Source organism: Phyllostomus hastatus, unplaced genomic scaffold (assembly GCF_019186645.2).
Source record: "Phyllostomus hastatus isolate PE091 unplaced genomic scaffold, TTU_PhHast_1.1 phas_scaffold_46, whole genome shotgun sequence".
In the NCBI taxonomy this organism is placed as follows: Eukaryota; Metazoa; Chordata; class Mammalia; order Chiroptera; family Phyllostomidae; genus Phyllostomus; species Phyllostomus hastatus.
The window spans coordinates 2,154,172-2,171,783 of NW_025334032.1; the positions used below are offsets into that span (position 1 = coordinate 2,154,172).

General features: G+C 36.3%; 1 protein-coding gene across 11 annotated transcripts in view; it reads right to left on the reverse strand.

The window, feature by feature from the left end:
• The window catches only part of LOC123807501 (histone-lysine N-methyltransferase SETDB2-like), a 125,795-nt gene that overhangs the window by 88,833 nt on the left and 19,350 nt on the right, over positions 1 to 17,612 (reverse strand). For all 11 annotated transcript variants that reach the window (XR_006783658.1, XR_006783657.1, XR_006783659.1 and 8 more), the window contains 3 exons: positions 13,629 to 13,754; positions 10,413 to 10,478; positions 5,837 to 5,933 (listed from right to left, as the gene is read on the reverse strand). Coding sequence is in view for 8 of the 11 variants with exons in the window: in XM_045821409.1 (XP_045677365.1) it covers positions 5,837 to 5,933; positions 10,413 to 10,478; positions 13,629 to 13,754 (289 nt within the window). In the remaining 3 variants the exon portion in view is untranslated. The remainder of the gene's footprint in view (positions 1 to 5,836; positions 5,934 to 10,412; positions 10,479 to 13,628; positions 13,755 to 17,612) is intronic.

Sequence of the window (17,612 nt, forward strand, 5' to 3'; positions counted from 1 at the left end):
CTTTTGTTTTACTCTTTCGTTTAACTTCTATTTTCTTTAGCCTAGTTCGATTTAGTAATTGTTTTTATTCATTTCTTTATTTTGGTACCGTTATTTCCTTGTTTTTTAAAGCCTGTGTCTAGAATCGCTTTCCCCTTATTATTAAGTGCCGAGTTTCTTTCTATCATTTTTTCTCATAAAGCATTACAGTATACTTTAAACTGTGAGCATTTCTGTTGTCTACCTGGGACATATCTCCCCTTTGTTTCCTTCAGTGTTCACTGTAATAAATTCTCTTTGGCTATCATGGATTTTTTTTTAAGATTTTATTTGTTTATTTTTAGAGAGGGAAGGGAGGGAGATAAGAGAGAAAGAGAAACATCAATGTGTGGTTGCTGGGGGTCATGGCCTGCAACCCAGGCATGAACCCTGACTGGGAATGAAACCTGCAACACTTTGGTTCGCAGCCCGCGCTCAATCCACTGAGCTACGTCAGCCAGGGCTTGGATTTTTGTTTTATGTTACTCTTAAGTAAATACAGTGAATGTTTCATTTCCCTTGTCTTAACCAAATAAAGTGTTTCCCACTGATTTCAGTGGCATCCTTTCTCCAAATCTAATTATGTGATTTCCTTTTTTTAAACTAGATTTGTTTTTGTTCCTGTTTTGCTTTTTGGGGAGAAGGGGAATATGAAACACCAATTTGATAATTCAAAAGGTTCTTTTCTGAATATTAAGGAACTAACCAAGGGTATATATGAAAGAGAAGGTATCTGGGTTATCATTAGTTCTTAAATACTAAGTAATAATTATACAGTAGCTTATAATTTATAATGTATTCACACATAATTTCCTCATGTGACAATAAATACAGCTCCAAGTTACTTATTACTGGAACAATATACAATTATAACAATTTGGACTAAAATTTATAATAATGAACATGCTGGTAAAAATCTGTAATTTGGAACTTAGGATTTTAAAAAAGTTAGCAAACCTGGCTCAAAGAGGTATTCTGGTGACTAAAATTTAATAAAAATTAAAGGACAAACATCTTCTTATACTTAAGAAGAGTTAGAAAGATAAGCAGTAAAACATGGAAATGAAACACTGATATGGTCCTTATAAATGATTCTTTTCTTATCTGTGCCTCATCTCATAACATAAATGAACAAAAACCAACTTACTCCTGAAACAAGTCTCAGGAGTAATGAGACAAAAGTCTCAGGAGTAAAGTAATTTAATTTCAATCCCATTTTATGGGGGGGAAGATTAACTTTCTTATATGTATGAAGATATATTACTGGATAAAACAATAAAGAAAACATCCTATGAGTAGTGTTATTGGCCTTCTAAAAATACAAAAAGGCTGGAGATAAACAAAGAGTAAGTAGGAAAGAATGGTTATTTGGTATTATTATCTGTACTCATATGCCAGCCTCTTAGTAGAGGCATTTGAGTCTGTATGTTGCTTAAGAACTGTTTTGTCATTAAACACCTTGAACTACAAGGCAAAGTGTGGCTTCAGAGATTGCCAGCTTATTTTCTAGCTTTTAGAAAGTCTGAGGCAAAAAGTCATTTTATCCTTTATGATCTTTGAAGGGACACACTTTAAGAAATGAATGTAAACTATATTCATCTTAAAGACGGCAGTAGACACATCTGTTTTCTGCTCAGTTCCTTCTTTCGTCATCCTCTTCAGAAAGATGGCCATTTTAATTTCAGTGTACACAAATCTATTGGATCATGTATTCATACTGCGCTATTAACGGTCTCTCTCAAAAATTTATATCAAGATATAAAAAAATATCAAGGTAACACTTATAGAAGATCATGTAGTATTTAGCTGGGGCATATCATGTTAGATTATGTGGAATCAGAAGAACCAACTGATACCATACAGAGAAGATCTCATGACAAATACCATATGATCTCACCTACAAGCAGAACCTGATCAACAAAACAAACAAGCAAGCAAAATATAACCAGAGACAATGAAATGAAGAACAGACTGACAGCAACCAGAGGGGAGTGGGAAGGGGAATAAAAAAGGAAAGAAGGGGAAGGGTTGTCAAGGAACGTGTATAAAGGATCCATGGACAAAGTCAAAGAGGGGTAGGATTGAGGGTAGAAGGTGGGGATGGGGGAGGATGGGGGAAAACAGAGACAACTGTAGTTGAAAAACAAACAAACAAACAATCAGTTTAAACAAACAAACAAAAAAGAAGTAGATCTCAGCAATGTGGACCTTGAACCTCTGGTACTGATTTTCCAGTTTCAATTCTAGGCTCTATATGGCTTGTTATGTTACAGTTTCTGTTCTTGAACACCTATTTTATTTATAAGTGTGTGTGAATGTATATTCGTGTAGGTTAGGAGTGTATGTGTGTTGTGTGTTTAGTTTTTTTTTTAATTCTTTATATTTTAAAGAGGGGGAAGGGAGGGAGAAAGAGAAGGAGGGAAACATTAATGTGCAAGATAAACACTGACTAGTTGCCTCTTGCACACCCCCACCCAGGGGCTTGGCCCACAACTTAGGCATGTGCCCTGACCAGGAATCAAACCTACGATCTCTTGGTTCACAGGTGATGCCCAACCCCATTGAGCCGCACTGGTCAGGGCTGTGTTGTGTGTTTGAAAAAATAAGCTCTCTTGAGTGTTTGTGTGCATGTGATATGTAAAGCCAAATGGCTTAAACTCACACCTGGGTCTTTTAGCTGTGGGGAAATGCTCACTTTCACCATGTATGTTAGCCAAAGCTACATACCAGGTATATCTCTAGTAAACTCCACTAATTAAGCTGGCTGTGTGTTCCTCACAAACCAAAGTACTTAATTAAGAAAAAGTATTAAGACAGGTATCCTAACATCACAAAAGTAGGTATCTTTGTAAAAGAATTATCGTTGGACTAAATATATTTTTATATTTACCTATGTCATAGCTCACTTATATGGAGTGGAAATTAAACTCAAGAATGAAATATAGAAAGCCAGATTCCTACCAGACTAAAGATTTTCACTCTGGTTTGTCATTGACAAATTATATGACATTAAGCAATTCAGCTGGGGTTGAGAGCCTGTGGCTTAAGTTATTCACCATTTAGTTTGCCAGTTTGCCTATGTGCTACTGGCCTGCTAGAGGTTTAACTACTGAAAGTAAAACAGTAATAAACTCATGATCTGCAGAGGAAATACAAAAGAATTATTTAAACATAATTCTGTTCAAGATTGAAATGTGGTCTTGGACTTCGAAATGGCTATGTAAGAAAATCCTGAGCCTAAATAGACTCGTCCCTTTAAATGAAAAGATCTCAGAAAGTTCAACTCAAAGTTAGGTATAATATCTTACGGAAAAAGACTCTGAGTGGGAAGAAGCATAAGAACTGTGGGTTCTAAGGAAATCAAGTCTTAATTAAGCAATCACAAATAATCTTAATGAGATAAGAAAGCGATTAGAGAAGCCAATCATTCTCTGGGAAGCTCAGATGTTTAAAAGAATATGTACAAAATAAAGAAAAGTGTCACAAAGGCTCAAGCCTACTAAGAACTAAAATTTCCAAACGTGTTAAAATAGCAAAATTTTTCAAGCTATGTTTGGAACAAGATGACAATCTGTTGGGGAAAGATCATAATAAGTTAACTGATAACAGAGAGGAGAAGTTCAAAAAACAATTAGTCTTTGCCTTTTTTATCTATAACTATCACTGCCCTCAGTTGGAAAGACCAGATAAAAATGAGAAGAAATTGAAGTCTGTGATAGTTAAAAATAGATCCTAGAATGTTAGTTTTAAACATATTTAAGATTCTAGGCCCAAACAAATTAAATCACAATGTACTGACATTTTAAATATAAATGAAAAATGGAAAACTATTGCCCTGATTTTTGTTTTTAAAATGGAACATTCCAGAAAGTACAGAATGATTAGCTTAATATTAATCCCTAAAGAATTCTAAAAAATAGAATTGGGCATTCAAGTTTTAAATACTATTTATAATTTGAAAAGCCAACATGGACAAGGTATGAAAAAATACAAATAATTATCCTTTTTGATAAGGGTTGATAAACTTTGGTAATAATATAGAATGCTACAGCAGTGAATCTTTTAAAACAGAGGAATGTAGTGGGACAATGGTACAGCTAACTAAATTCCCAATTGGTTGAACAGTTCTTTCTGAAGAGTAATGAAAAAAGGTCTCTAGCAGTGAGCTACAATAAAGACTAGAAAGCTTATTTAATATATTTGTACAAGATGAAAAGCTAGTAAGAAAATATAAGAGATTTAAAACCAAAAGGATTTTGATAAGCTAAAACAATAAACTTAAAACAAAAAAGGAGGCACTTAAGAATTAACCAACTCATTTAGGTTTAAAATATTATATAAACATAAGATGGGGAAGTTTGGTGGTAATTTATGTAAAAAATCTATTTTAGTGAGTTAGAGTGTTAAAGGTAATAAAATTTTATGCTATATATAAGAAGGTCAGAAATAGGCTATTGAAACAACCAGTTAAAGAAGTTTAAAACTGCTGCGCTGTGGCTGGTGTGGTTCAGTGGACGTCTGAGCACTGGCCTGTAAACCAAAGAGTCACTGGTTGATTCCCAGTCAGGGCATGCCTGGGTTGCAGGATGGGTCCCAAGTTGGGGGGTGTGAGAAACATCTACACAATGATGTTTCTCTCCCTTTCTTTCTCCCTCCCTTCCTCTATGTCTAAAAATAATAAAATCTGGGTTTTTTTTTTTTAGTTTTAAAACTGTGAACTTAGCATTCTCTGACAGCTTTTTGAAATAAATTTTGAGCCTTCTGGACTCAAACTGCAAAGACACCTGTAATATTTGTAAATGCAAATCATATGTAAGAGTGTCAATCAACAACTCTCATCATCAAAAGAAAAAAGAATTCTATATTGACAATTTAAGAAGATTTTATTTATTAAATTTTAGAGAAAGAGAAAAACAGGGAGAAAGGGTGGGAGAGAAACATGGATATGAGAGAGAAACATCAAATGGTTGCCTCTTGTATGCACCCCAACCTGCACTGAACCCACAACCCAGGCATGTGCCCTGACCCAGTATCAAACCAGCTATCCTTTGCTTTGCGCAGTCAACACCCAACCAAGCCACACCAGTCAGGGTTATTGACAATATTTTTCATCACTTTAATATGTAGCTAAAAGGACAATCAAATTAATAACTTACTTTCTAAAGACACTTTTTGGATTTTTGAAATTCTGTTCTTTACCCTAGCATAACACATTTTCATAAACTTCCCTTTAACTAGTACCTAAAAGTTTTAGTACAGGTATCACTTACTAAATATAAAGACTAAATGTCAAGAGTGGCAGATTTCTTTATACAATTCTACTGAGGAATTCTGTTGCAAAATCTTTACTGAAATTAGTAGTAAAAGAAGAAAAGATCAGAAAAATGTAGCCTATTCTTATAAACTTTCTGATACTAATTTAGAGCTGTTACTCATTTTAAAAACTGAACCAATACTGAAAAAAAAAATACTTTTAAAAATACCAACTTTAACAGAAATAATCCAAGAAAAAGATTTTTATATTAAAGAAAAAACAATTTGGTAGACTTCAGCATAATAATAATATACAAAGACATTTTAAGCTAAATTTTATTGAAAGACTTGATTACCTAAGGATATTAACAAAATAAATAACCTATTAAGGGACTAATGAACCTTTATCCCATACAAAATACTAAAATTGACAACTTTCAATGCTTTTGGTGGAATCTTCTTTGATATAGTCTACCTACTCTTCTGTCAAATGATTACAAATAGTAAATCTCTATCTGAGAGCAAAAGCATTAAGAACATAAATAGATTTAACTAATATACATACAGAACTGTACAGTCTTCTGGAAAGGATTCTTCATATGATGTAGATGGCCATGAATGTGATTTGTTTTCCTCTTCATTCTCAGTCACAGACTTATGACCTACATGAAAGAAAACTACACACATCAGGAACAAGTACACCAATTAAAAATCATTCACTCTAATATCTAAATAATATCTTAATTAACTAGAGATATATGAAGTCCTTAAATCTGAAAACATATTAAGATAAACAAGACTGACCCAAAAAGTTAGGTGTCAATATTTAAAAAAAAAAAAGAAAATAAGACAGGATGAAATAAGACTTAAGAAAGAAGAGATTTCTAATGCAGAAACTCCAGTTTGGCCTAAACTGTATCTGATTTTTAATCAACCTTTAAGGTCCACATTAAATGTCCCTATTTCTGCTGGTATTTTACAGAAAAATAACATAACTTTTAAAGGCTCTATAAAAAGGTCCCAAAGAGGAAATATCATATATCTTTTGTTTTCTCATTGTTTTACTATTACCTATTTTATGGGGAGGGTAATGGGGTAGGATATCTGGGTACCTCTTTTTGTCTTTCCATTTGTATTTTCACATTTCCCTTAGTCTCTCCTGAATCTCTTTGAACTTAATTTTATTTTTTGTCCATTTTTCTTATTCTACTCTTTTAACATGACTATAACACAGAAATAAGCTATGTATTTAATGAAAAAAATTATAGATTTCCAGTTCTTATTGTGAAAAATGGTATGTGGAATACTTCATATGTTTGGTTTACAGAATTTTTTTTTTTTAAAAATATGCTGTTTCCTACACAATGATGGACCTTAGGAAAAAAAAAGATTTCTCATCATGCCTTGGATTATTCACTTGTCTTAGTCCTTTAGTGCTGAACAGTCTTATTAATAAAAAGAAAAAAAAAGTTTAGGTAAATAAAAGTTTAAGTTATAACCCAAAAATACTCCTTGACTCATGGAAAAACAAATGCTCTTCTTTACTTACTTAGGTAAAGAAAGAAGGTTTAAAATCTGATAATTGAAGAGAGCTATATAAATTGATTATAAAAAACAACCAGAACTGCCAGAAAATCAAACTGTATGGAAGTCCAACAACCAAGGAGTTAAAGAAACATTCATCCAGACTAGTAGGAGGAGCCGAGATAGGCAGCCAGGGCGGAGAAGAAATGAGGCAAGGCGGCAGCTGCAGGACCTGGACAGCAAGATGGTGGCTGGCACACTGGGTGGTCCCACATTTGTGTATGGATAAACCAGGAAGAGCAACAAGGTAGTGATACAGATTTCAAAACCCAGGGTTCCAGCCTGGGGAAAGAAAGCCTCATAAATTCTGACTAAAAAAATCTGTGGTGGTTGCAGTAGCAGGAGAAACACCCAGCCTCACAGGAGAGTTCACTGGAGAGATCCACATGGTCCTAGAACACAAAAAAACCTGCCCACCTAGGAAACAGCACCAAAAGAGCCCAATTATGCTTGCGGTTAGCAGGGGAAGTGATGGAAAGCCAACCGAGAGCTGAGCAAGAGACATTGTTCCTTCAGACCCCTCCCTCACATATAGCACCACAACCCAGTGAACCGGTTGCCCCGCTGTGACAATACCTAAGGCTCCACGCCTTACTACATAACAGGCCCACCCAGACAAAGAAATATGGCCCAAATGAAAGAATAGATCAAAGGTCCAAAAATAGAACTAAGCAATGAAGAGATAACCAACCTATCAGATGCAGAGTTCAAAACATTGATCAGGATGCTCACAGAAATGGTTGAGTATGGTTGCAAAACAGAGGAAGAAGTAAAAGCTATGTAAAGTGAAATAGGCGACAATGTACAGGGAACCAACAGTGAAGAGAAGGAAACGGAGTCAAATCAACGGTTTGGAGGAGAAGAAAAAAATAAACATTCAACCCGAAAAAAATGAAGAAATAAGAATTCCAAAAAATGAGGAGAGGCTTAGAACCTCCAGGACAACTTTAAACGTTCCAACATCCAAATCAAAGGTGTGCCAGAAGAAGAGGAAGAGTAATAAATTGAAAACTTATTTGAAAAATAATGAAGGAGAACATGCCCAATTTACCAAAGGAAATAGACTTCCAGGAAGTCCAAGAAGCTCAGAGAGTCACAAAGCACGTGGACCCAAGGAAGCACACACCAAGGCACATCATAAGTACATTACCCAAGATTAAAGATAAGCAGAGAATCTTTTGTTTGTTTGTTTTTAAGTATTGTTTTTATTGATTATGCTATTACAAGCAGAGAATCTTAAAAACAGCAAGAGCCCTGGCTGGTATGGCTCAACGGATTTAGTGCCGGCCTGAGAACCAAACAGTAGCCAGTTTGATTCCCAGTCAGGGCACATGCCTGGGTTGCAGGACAGGTCCTCAGTAGGGGGTACCTGAGAGGCAACCACATATAGATGTTTTTCTCCCTCTCTCCCTCCCTTCCTCTCTCTCTAAAAATAAATAAATAAAATCTTTAAAAAAAGCAGCAAGAAAAAAGGAGACAGTTACCTACAAAGGAGTGTCCATAAGACTGCCAGCTGATTTCTCAAAAGAAACCTTGCAGGGAAGAAGGGGCTAGAAAGAAGTATTCCAAGTCAGGAAAGGCGAGGACCTACATCCAAGATTACTCTATCCACCAAAGCTATCATTTAGAATGGAAGGCAGATAATGTGCTTCCCAGATAAGGTCAAATTAAAGGAGTTCATCATTTGCCCAGCCTTTATTATATGAAACATTAAAGGGACTTATCTAAGAAAAAGAAGATAAAAAATATGAACAGTAAAATGACAAAGAACTCACAGCTATTAACCGAACCTGAAAAACAAAAACAAAAACAAAAACAAACTAAGCAAACAACCAGAACAGGAACAGAATCACAGAAGTGGAGATCACGTGAAGGGTTATCAGCAGAGAGATGGAGGAGGAAGAATGTGGGAAAAGGTACAGAGAATAAGAAACATAAATTGTAGCTACAAAACAAATAGGGGAGGTGAAGAATAATATGGGAAATGGAGAAGCCAAAGAACTTACATATACGATCCATGGACATGAACTAAGGGGTGGGAGAGTGTTGGTGTGTGTGGGTGCAGGGCAGAGGAGAATAAAGGGAAGAAAAAAATGGGACAACTGTAATAACATAATCAATAAAATATATTTGAAAATAAAGAAGATTTACTGAAAAAAAATAGAAATTTAAAATTAATCATTTATTGAAGGGGGAAAGAGGAAAAAAATTCTGTCAAGAAAATGATATCCAATCCTTTGTATAAGCATACTACAAATATTTATAGTTTGTTATACAGAAGCAAGGAAAATAAAGGTAACTTCTGATTTGTGGAGTACAGTAGACTGGCTCTGGGATGGCTTGTTTTGACCTCAACATCAAATCCTTTTGTTTTGCCCAGTCTCAGTATTTTTTAAAATACTAACATAAAACTTTATTACTAGAAAGTTGTTAATCCTTGTATTTGCCAAAAATGTTAATTACATAACTTCCCCATCACTTATAAACATTGGTCTACCACTGGCAAACACATACTTTTATTTTAGTAAGTTCATTACATTTCAAATGAACTACATAAAAAAGATGAAATTATAATAATTAGCATCTCCATTGAGAAAATTATTACTTTAAAAGACTGAAACAAAAACCCAACTTACTTTATTTTAATGGGAAATAGACTATCTCAGAAAGAAAACAAGAATTGTTTAGAATTACTTGTATTTCTGACCACCTCCTGCATTTAAAAGCGTTTCTTCAAAACTAATGTAATGGGTGAAGGGCAGAGAGTTAATTCCAAGTGCAAATGAAGGATAGTGTGATAGTTTAACTGTTTCCTTATAGAATCTACTATTCTAAAAATGTTAGTTATTGAAACTGAGAATATTTATCAGTAACAAGAGATTTCTTTAAAATATACTGATAATGATAAGCTATATTTTCAGAGATTTAAAACCTTAAAGCTCCAAATTACAGCAGTGAAAATTATTATAATTTATTGACAATATTTCCTAGTAGTAATTAACATCTAGTAAATGTACTTCTTCAATACTTTAGCAAATCAGTGAAAGACTAAGTTTTGTAACATAATAATTCTAATAAAGTAATTTTCACTTTTTCTCTGTCTAGCCCTGGTATACTATCTTTGATTAATTCATTCTAAAATAAATTTGTTTAGAGTTTTAAAGACTTATAGTCTAGTAATAATCTAGAAATGAAAAATTTTGCCACCCATTTATCTATACCAGAACATTCTTTTCTAGTATTGTTCTTCACACAAAACTGGATTATAGTGGTTTGGAGTCTTAAAATTCTATTTTCCCTTGGTATACAAAAATTTTTTTGAAGAGATACATTTGTTCATTCCTTCCCTAGGAGGCTTTGTACGGTATGCATTTCTTATCACTAGATAGGTAGGGATTTTCATTTAGTAGGAAAACTTATTTATATAATTTACCAGTATAGGTCTTACATTTTATTTTAAATTATTTCATTAATTAGCCTGACATAATTATGCAGACCTGCTTCAGATCAAGAAAATATCAGAGAATACTCTATGTTGAGATTAGAAATGTACATACCCTTTATCAGTATTGAATTGTTACTTCTAGTGGCTTCATTCACTAGAATCATTGCTTGGATGTATTCTGTTAAGGAAAGGAAAAAAAGGACAAAAGCAATCAGCAGTAGCATTACCTTTATTCAAGTGCCAACTACTGTACTAAACAATCTACATATTTTATTTCATTTAATCTTCACAACTCCTCTGAGGGGATCTTATAAATATCTGTATTAGAGAGAAAGAAATTGCAGCTTAGAGGTTAACTTATTCCTTTCAGGACGTTCAGCTAGGAAGTAGTACTGGATTCAATCCTAGGAATATTGGACTCATGAAGGCATGGGAAAAAATGTTAAAATGAAAAACAGTACTCATTTTTTGGACAAGTACATAATAAACCAATGTTATAAGAGTATCCAGAAAGAATTCAACATAGTCTGAGAAAAAATAAATAGTCTGGGTGTAACCGATGTGGTATGAGGCTCAGAACAGTATTTGAGCTAGGGGACTCATGGAACCAGACAAGCCCCTCCTCCTCTCAGGAATATAGAAAAAAGGAAAAAAAAAAATCCCAAAGAAGCCTCCACAGCCAAGGCTGGGAGATGAGCTGTTTTGTGTATCAATACCAGCTGGCCAGTGTTATAGTTAAGAAAATATATGTGCTAAGCCAGAGAGATGGGCATGACTTTGACTCATGACATAGCTTGAGAAGCTTGCTGTGCCTGAGAGAAGCAGAAAAGGGGTTCACTCCCAGTCATGGGCCATGCCTGCCTGCACTAACAATGGCAGCTAGAAAAAGGCAGAAGATAACAGAGAACTGGCAGATGGAGTCGATTGTAGGAGGAGTCGGAAATGGGGTTATTAAGGAGGTGCCTGAATTTAAGCAAGGTGCAGCAGCAATTCTCCCTCTGCTCTTGGCCATGCAGTTTGGGAAGGAAAAGGGCTCTCTTGGCCATGAGAAGCAGCGGTGAAGGAGGAGACATGCTATCTGTGGTAAGGGATTTTTACCACTCCATTTGAAAGAGAGCAGTGAGATGGGAGATGTAAACAAGCAGCTGTGTAGTTTATAATGAGGAAGGAGGCCATGCGACCTGGAGTAATAAGAAAGGAGATGCTGCTGCTTTGATTGTGCCTTCACTGGCTAACTCTGAAGCTGCAAGAGACTTCCTTATAAGATTCTGTCCTGCCGCACCTGGATTTTACCTGGCTTTTACCTTGATTTTAAGACCTGTGTCTTTCCTGAGGTTCACCATGATCCACAGTAACATGGCACATGTCCGGTTATTCACCAAGGTGCCATGTGGATGGATCCCAGTCACCAGTAACATGGGGAAATATTTGTTTGAAAATCATCTGTCCTAATGGAATGAGGAAGTTTCCACATGAAAGTCTTATGTTCTACAACCAACCAGAGTTGAAGAAAAACAAACAAACCTTCATTGACTGTATTGACCACCTATGTACAAGTTTTGCTTTCAGAAGCCTAATAGGGCAAGTTCTGCTTAAAGAAGATATAATATAGTTATATGTACTATTATATGTAAAAAACACTAGTTGTCACTGAATGATAGGATAATGGATACTTTTTGTTATGCTTTCTATATGTACCAAATGTTGTACATGAACAGACATTACTTTTGTAATACTCCCCAAGAAAAGAGAAAAAAGAAAATGGGGTGGGGTAAAAAATAGCCTGAGTTAGAGATATATTTAGTAGCTATTCAAAGTAAGCATCTTCTCCATTTTTACAATATGGCCATGGTATGGTAAAAGCAAGATTGTATAGAAGCAGACCAAACACACATAAAGGCAATACATATAAAAACAAACACATATAAAAAGGCAAACAGAACTGATGTTAGGATTTTAGATGATGAAAAAATCACTTGATTTTTAAAACAAACAACAGGAGCCTTGCCCAAGATGGTGACATTAGGTAAGCACACCTTGCCTCCTTACCTAACCACATCAAAATTACAACTACACTATCAGATGTGGTATCAGAACCAACAGAAATCAAGCTGAATAGAAGTCCTACAACTAAGGAATTAAAGAAGAAACCACATCTATCCAGACTGGTAGGAGGGGCAGAGATACAAGAGATGTGGAATGGGCCAGTAAAATATGTGTGGTGGATAAAAATCTATAGGGATATCCTGGGAGCAAGAGACCCCAACCCAGAGTTCCACTGCCAGGAAGATAAGCCCCAATAACTTCTGGCTGTAAACCCACCAGGGACTGAGTAGATGGAAGAAACTGCTGGATTCCCAAGCAGTTACCTTTAAAAGACTCACACACAGACTTACTCTGACTTACTTCCTTCTGAGCTGAGCACTGGGGCAACAGCCTGAAAGGCACCAGTAGGATATGGAGAGGAAATGAAGTATCTGGCATCAGGGCAAGAGCTGGGGACAGTTTTCTCCCAGACAAAACTGCAGGCAGAAACCATTGTTTCTTTTTTGTAACCACCCCCCCAACACAGAGCCACAGAGCCACACAGCCAGCAGGCAGGTACTGTATCTGAGATAACCTGTATCTAGCTAACACTGTTTGCTAGCCCTGGTGATTCCCTGAGGCTCAGCCCCACCCAATTTACAGACCCAACAAAGCTGTTAACAGTGGCTTTTCCATATGAATGCTTGTCTTGGCTCATGTTTCTGATCTTCCTAAACCCTCACAGCTGGTCTCCGCAAGCCTCTGTACCTATCACTAAATGGATCCAGGCTGGGCACTAGCAGCTATTTAAGACAAAGAAGATAAAAGCTATGAACAATAAAATGGTAATACATATCTATCAGCAATTGAATCTAAAAAAGAAACTAAGGGAGGGAAGCAGAACATAAACAGACACACAGATACAGAGAGCATTTTGATGGTTACCAGAGGGGAGGGGAGTCTGGGGGAATGGATGTAAAGGTGAAGAGATTAAGACATACAAATTGGTAGTTAGAGAATAGTCCTGGGGATGGAAAACACAGCATAGGAAATGGAGTAGTCAAAGAACTTATATACATGACCCATGGACATGAACAATGGTGTGGGGATTGCCTGAGGGAGTGGGGTGTGCTAGGTGTAGAGGAGCAAAGGGAAAAATAAATAGGAAAACTGTAATAGCATAATCAATAAAATACAATTAAAAATAAATAAATAAAACAAACAACACTGGAAATGGAATTTTACAGTATGTCAGGGGTACCATTAAGCATTGCATATACTGAAAGTTTTTATTGCTTCATACCGTTACTTGTGGCAGACCCATCTTTGATCTTTTGCTTCAGTGACTGCAGCACATTTTGTACTTGCTCAAATATCATGTCTACTTTTCCATCATCTTCCAGCTTCATCCAGAAAGTCTTTGCATCACCTAAATATAAATCAGTGAGTAGCCTAATAGAAAGAGACTGTAATTTTCCCCTAGCACGTTTTGCAATCTGTTTGGTTTCTTAATAAAATGAAGTTTTAATTAGTCTTTAAATTTCCTTGAAGATTTTGGTTGTTTCTGAACCAAAAAATAGAATCAAGAAATATGAGGTAATTATGTTACTTATGTCAGCTAATTTAAGACAAATGTAGAAAATTTTAGGGACACTATTACATGACTGGAAAAGAAAAGGATTGACTTCATTCTTGAGTGGTAGTGAACATTCATAGACACACACTCATCTAAAAACTTTAAAGGACTTCCATTCAAGACAGTGATATAGGCAGGCACAGCTCAAATCTTTGTACAACCACATCAAAATTACAACTAAAATACAAAAAAAAAATCACCCAGAACTGTCAGAAATCAAGTTGAATGTAAATCTGACAACTACGGATTAAAAAAAACACACACATCCATCGAAACTGGTAGGAAGTGTGCAGACGAGGAATGGGCTAGTACCTCACCCATGTGTGGTGAATAAAAATTCAGGATGGGTATCTTGGGAGCAAGGAGACCCAGCCCCACATGAAGCACCCCAGACCAGGGTTCCAGGGCCAGGAAGATAAGTCGCCACAACTTCTAGCTGCAAAAACTAGCATGCATTGAGTCAGTGGAAGAAACTGCTGGAGCCACAAACAGTTCCTCTTAAAGAACCCACACATGTATTCACCAACTCAGACTCACTCCCTCTGTGCACCAACACTGGGGTAGCATCTTTAAAGGCAACAGTGACATAAAAAGAAGAACCAAAGTGCCTGACATCAAGGTGAGCAGAAACTACTATCCCTTTTTTAAACCCTCCCCGCCAAAAGTCAGCAAGTTGGTGCCATATGTGAGACTCATCAACCTGACTAACACTGTTTGACCCACCTTGGAAATCCCCAGACATTCCACCCCACCCAATTTATGGGCCCACCCAAGCTGCTTTTCAATATGAATGGCTGGTCTTGGCTTATGCTGTACAACTTCCTAAATCCCCTCAAACTAGGAACAGCTGGGTTCAGTAAACCCCAGGCCTGGCACTAGCAGCAGCTGGCCTTGGTTCACAGGCTGGCCATGCTTGGGCACTCCTAAGCCCAGCACAAGTACCACCCATCTGCAGATTGCTTTATAGCTTATGCCAAGTGACCCAGATAGAACACAAGCAGTGGCTGACCCTGCACTGCACCTCGACCTCCTGGGAACCCCCAGAACCTATGCATCCATTGGAGAGCTACCGACCACAGCGGAGCACCACCACCCAAACACTTCCACAAATGACACCCTCAAGGGGCAGAGTAAGCAGGTACTAAAGTCCTAATGAAGTAAGTCCTGTTCTGTGGAGTGGGCCTCAGGACTGTTGATCCTCCACAGAGGGCAGAGGTTGGTAGTAAGTTGCCACAACCAATCCTTGCAACTAACTGGCCTGGGTAAATCCCTCCCATTGATCTGCCAACACCAACCAAGGCTCAACTACAAGAGGAGGGTGTGTTCAGTCCACATGAAAGGCACCTCAACTACCCAGCTTGGGAGATAGTGGAGGCTGTGCCACTGGACCCTATAGGACACCTACTACATTAGTCCACACTACCAAGACATGGAGTCAAAGCAGCTCTACCTAATACACAGAAACAAACACAGGAGGCTGCCGAAACACGGAGACAAAGAAACATGGCCCAAATGAAAGAACAGATCAAAACTCCAGAAAAAGAGCTAAACAAAATGGAGATAAACAATCTATCAGATGCAGAATTCAAAACATTGGTTATAAGGATACTCAAGGAACTTAGTGAGGACCTTGGCAGCATAAAAAAGATCCAGTCAAAAACAAAGCCTATACTAATTGAAATAAAGAACAATTTACAGGGAAACAACAGCAGAGTGCACGAAGCCAAGAACAGACTAATGACTGGAACATAAGTAGGCAAAAAAGAACCAATCAGAACAAGAAAAAGTAAAAAGAATCCCCCAAAACAGGGACGGTATAAGTAGCCTCTGAGATAACTTCAAGTGGTCTAACATTCACATCATAAGGCTGCCAGAAGGAGTAGAGAAAGAGCAAGAAATTGGAAATCTATGTGAAAAAATAATAAAAGAGAACGTCCCTAATTTGGTGAAGGAAATAAACATGCAAGTCCAGGAAGCAGAGATTTCCAAACAAGATGGATGCAAAGAAGCCCACTCTAAGACACTCATTATGAAAATGCCAAAGGTTAAAGATAAAGAGAGAATCTTAAAAGCAGCAAGAGAAAAAGAAGTTAGTTACCTATAGGCAAGTTCCCATAAGACTGTCACCTGATTTCTCAAAAGAAATTTTGCAGGCAAAAGAGACTGGCAAGAAATATTCAAAGCCATGAAAAGAAGGGGCCTACAGCAAAGATTGCTCTACACAGCAAAGCTATCATTTAAAATTAAAGGGCAGATAAAGAGCTTCCCAAACAAGAAAAAATTAAAGGAGTTCATCATCACCAAACCAGTATCATATGAAATGTTCAAGGGACTTATTTAAGAAAAAGAAGATAAAAACTATGAACAATAAAATGGCAAAATATACAAATCTAGTAATAATGGAATCTAAAAGACAAAGTAAGCAAACAAGTACAGCGATAGAATCATGGGTACAGAGAGCATTTTGATGGTTGTCAGATGGGAGGTGGTGTGGGGAAATGGGTGAAGAGATGAGAGGATTAAGAAGTACAAATAGGCAGTTATCGAATAGCCATGGGAATGTAAAGTACAGCACAGGAAATGGAGTAGCTAAAGAACTTGATCAATTGGTCATTTACATGACCAATGCACATGAACAGTGGTGGCAAGACTGCCTGACACAGTGTTGTTGCAGATGGAGGGGCACCCAGGAAAACTGTAAGTTGTCAGGACAACTGTAATAGAATAATCAATATAATGTAATAAAAAATTTTTTCTAATTAAAATATTTTTAGGAATATAACTTCCATTGAGCATGGAAGTTGATGGTTTCAGAAACATCTCAACAATTGTTGAAATTACTAAATATCCAAAAATAATGTCTTTTAAAATGCCATTTATATCAACTTTTAAATAATTATGTGAGACGAAATGTTTAAAAGTTTTTAGATATATTTTTATAAACATATTTTTATAATTTTATAAACTAAAATTTCATATGTCCAACAAGCTAACACCTTAACAATTTCTACAGAAATAATCCTATCAACGTTAAAAACAAAAATATGAGATCACAATTGCTTCCAGAAGTATAAAATACCTAGTAATAAATCTAACCAAGGATGTAAAAACCTATACTCAAATAATATAGGACACTGAAGAAACAAATAAGTGGAACCACATACCATGTTCATGGGAAGAAAGAATTAACATCGCTAAAATGTCCATCCTACCCAAAGCAATATACAGATTCACTGCAATTCCCATCAAGATTCCAATGATGTATTTTACAGAACTAGAACAAATATTTAAAAAACTTATATGGAACCATAAAGGGCCCTGCATAGCAACAGCAACCCTGAGAAAGAAGAAAGTAGAAGAATCACGCTACCTAATACCGAAGTATAATATAAGGCCATAGTAATCAAAACAGCATGGTAATGGCATAAAACCAGACATACAGATCAATGGAACAAAAGAGAGGGCCCCAAAATAAACCCACACCTTTATAGTCAATATTCAGCAGAGGAAGAAAGCATGTACAATGGGCTAAAGATAGTTTATCCAATAAATGGTGTTGGGAAAACTGGACAGATACATGCATAAAAATGAAACTAGACCACCTCCTTAAACTTCACATAAGAATAAATTCAAAAAAGGATTAAAGACTTA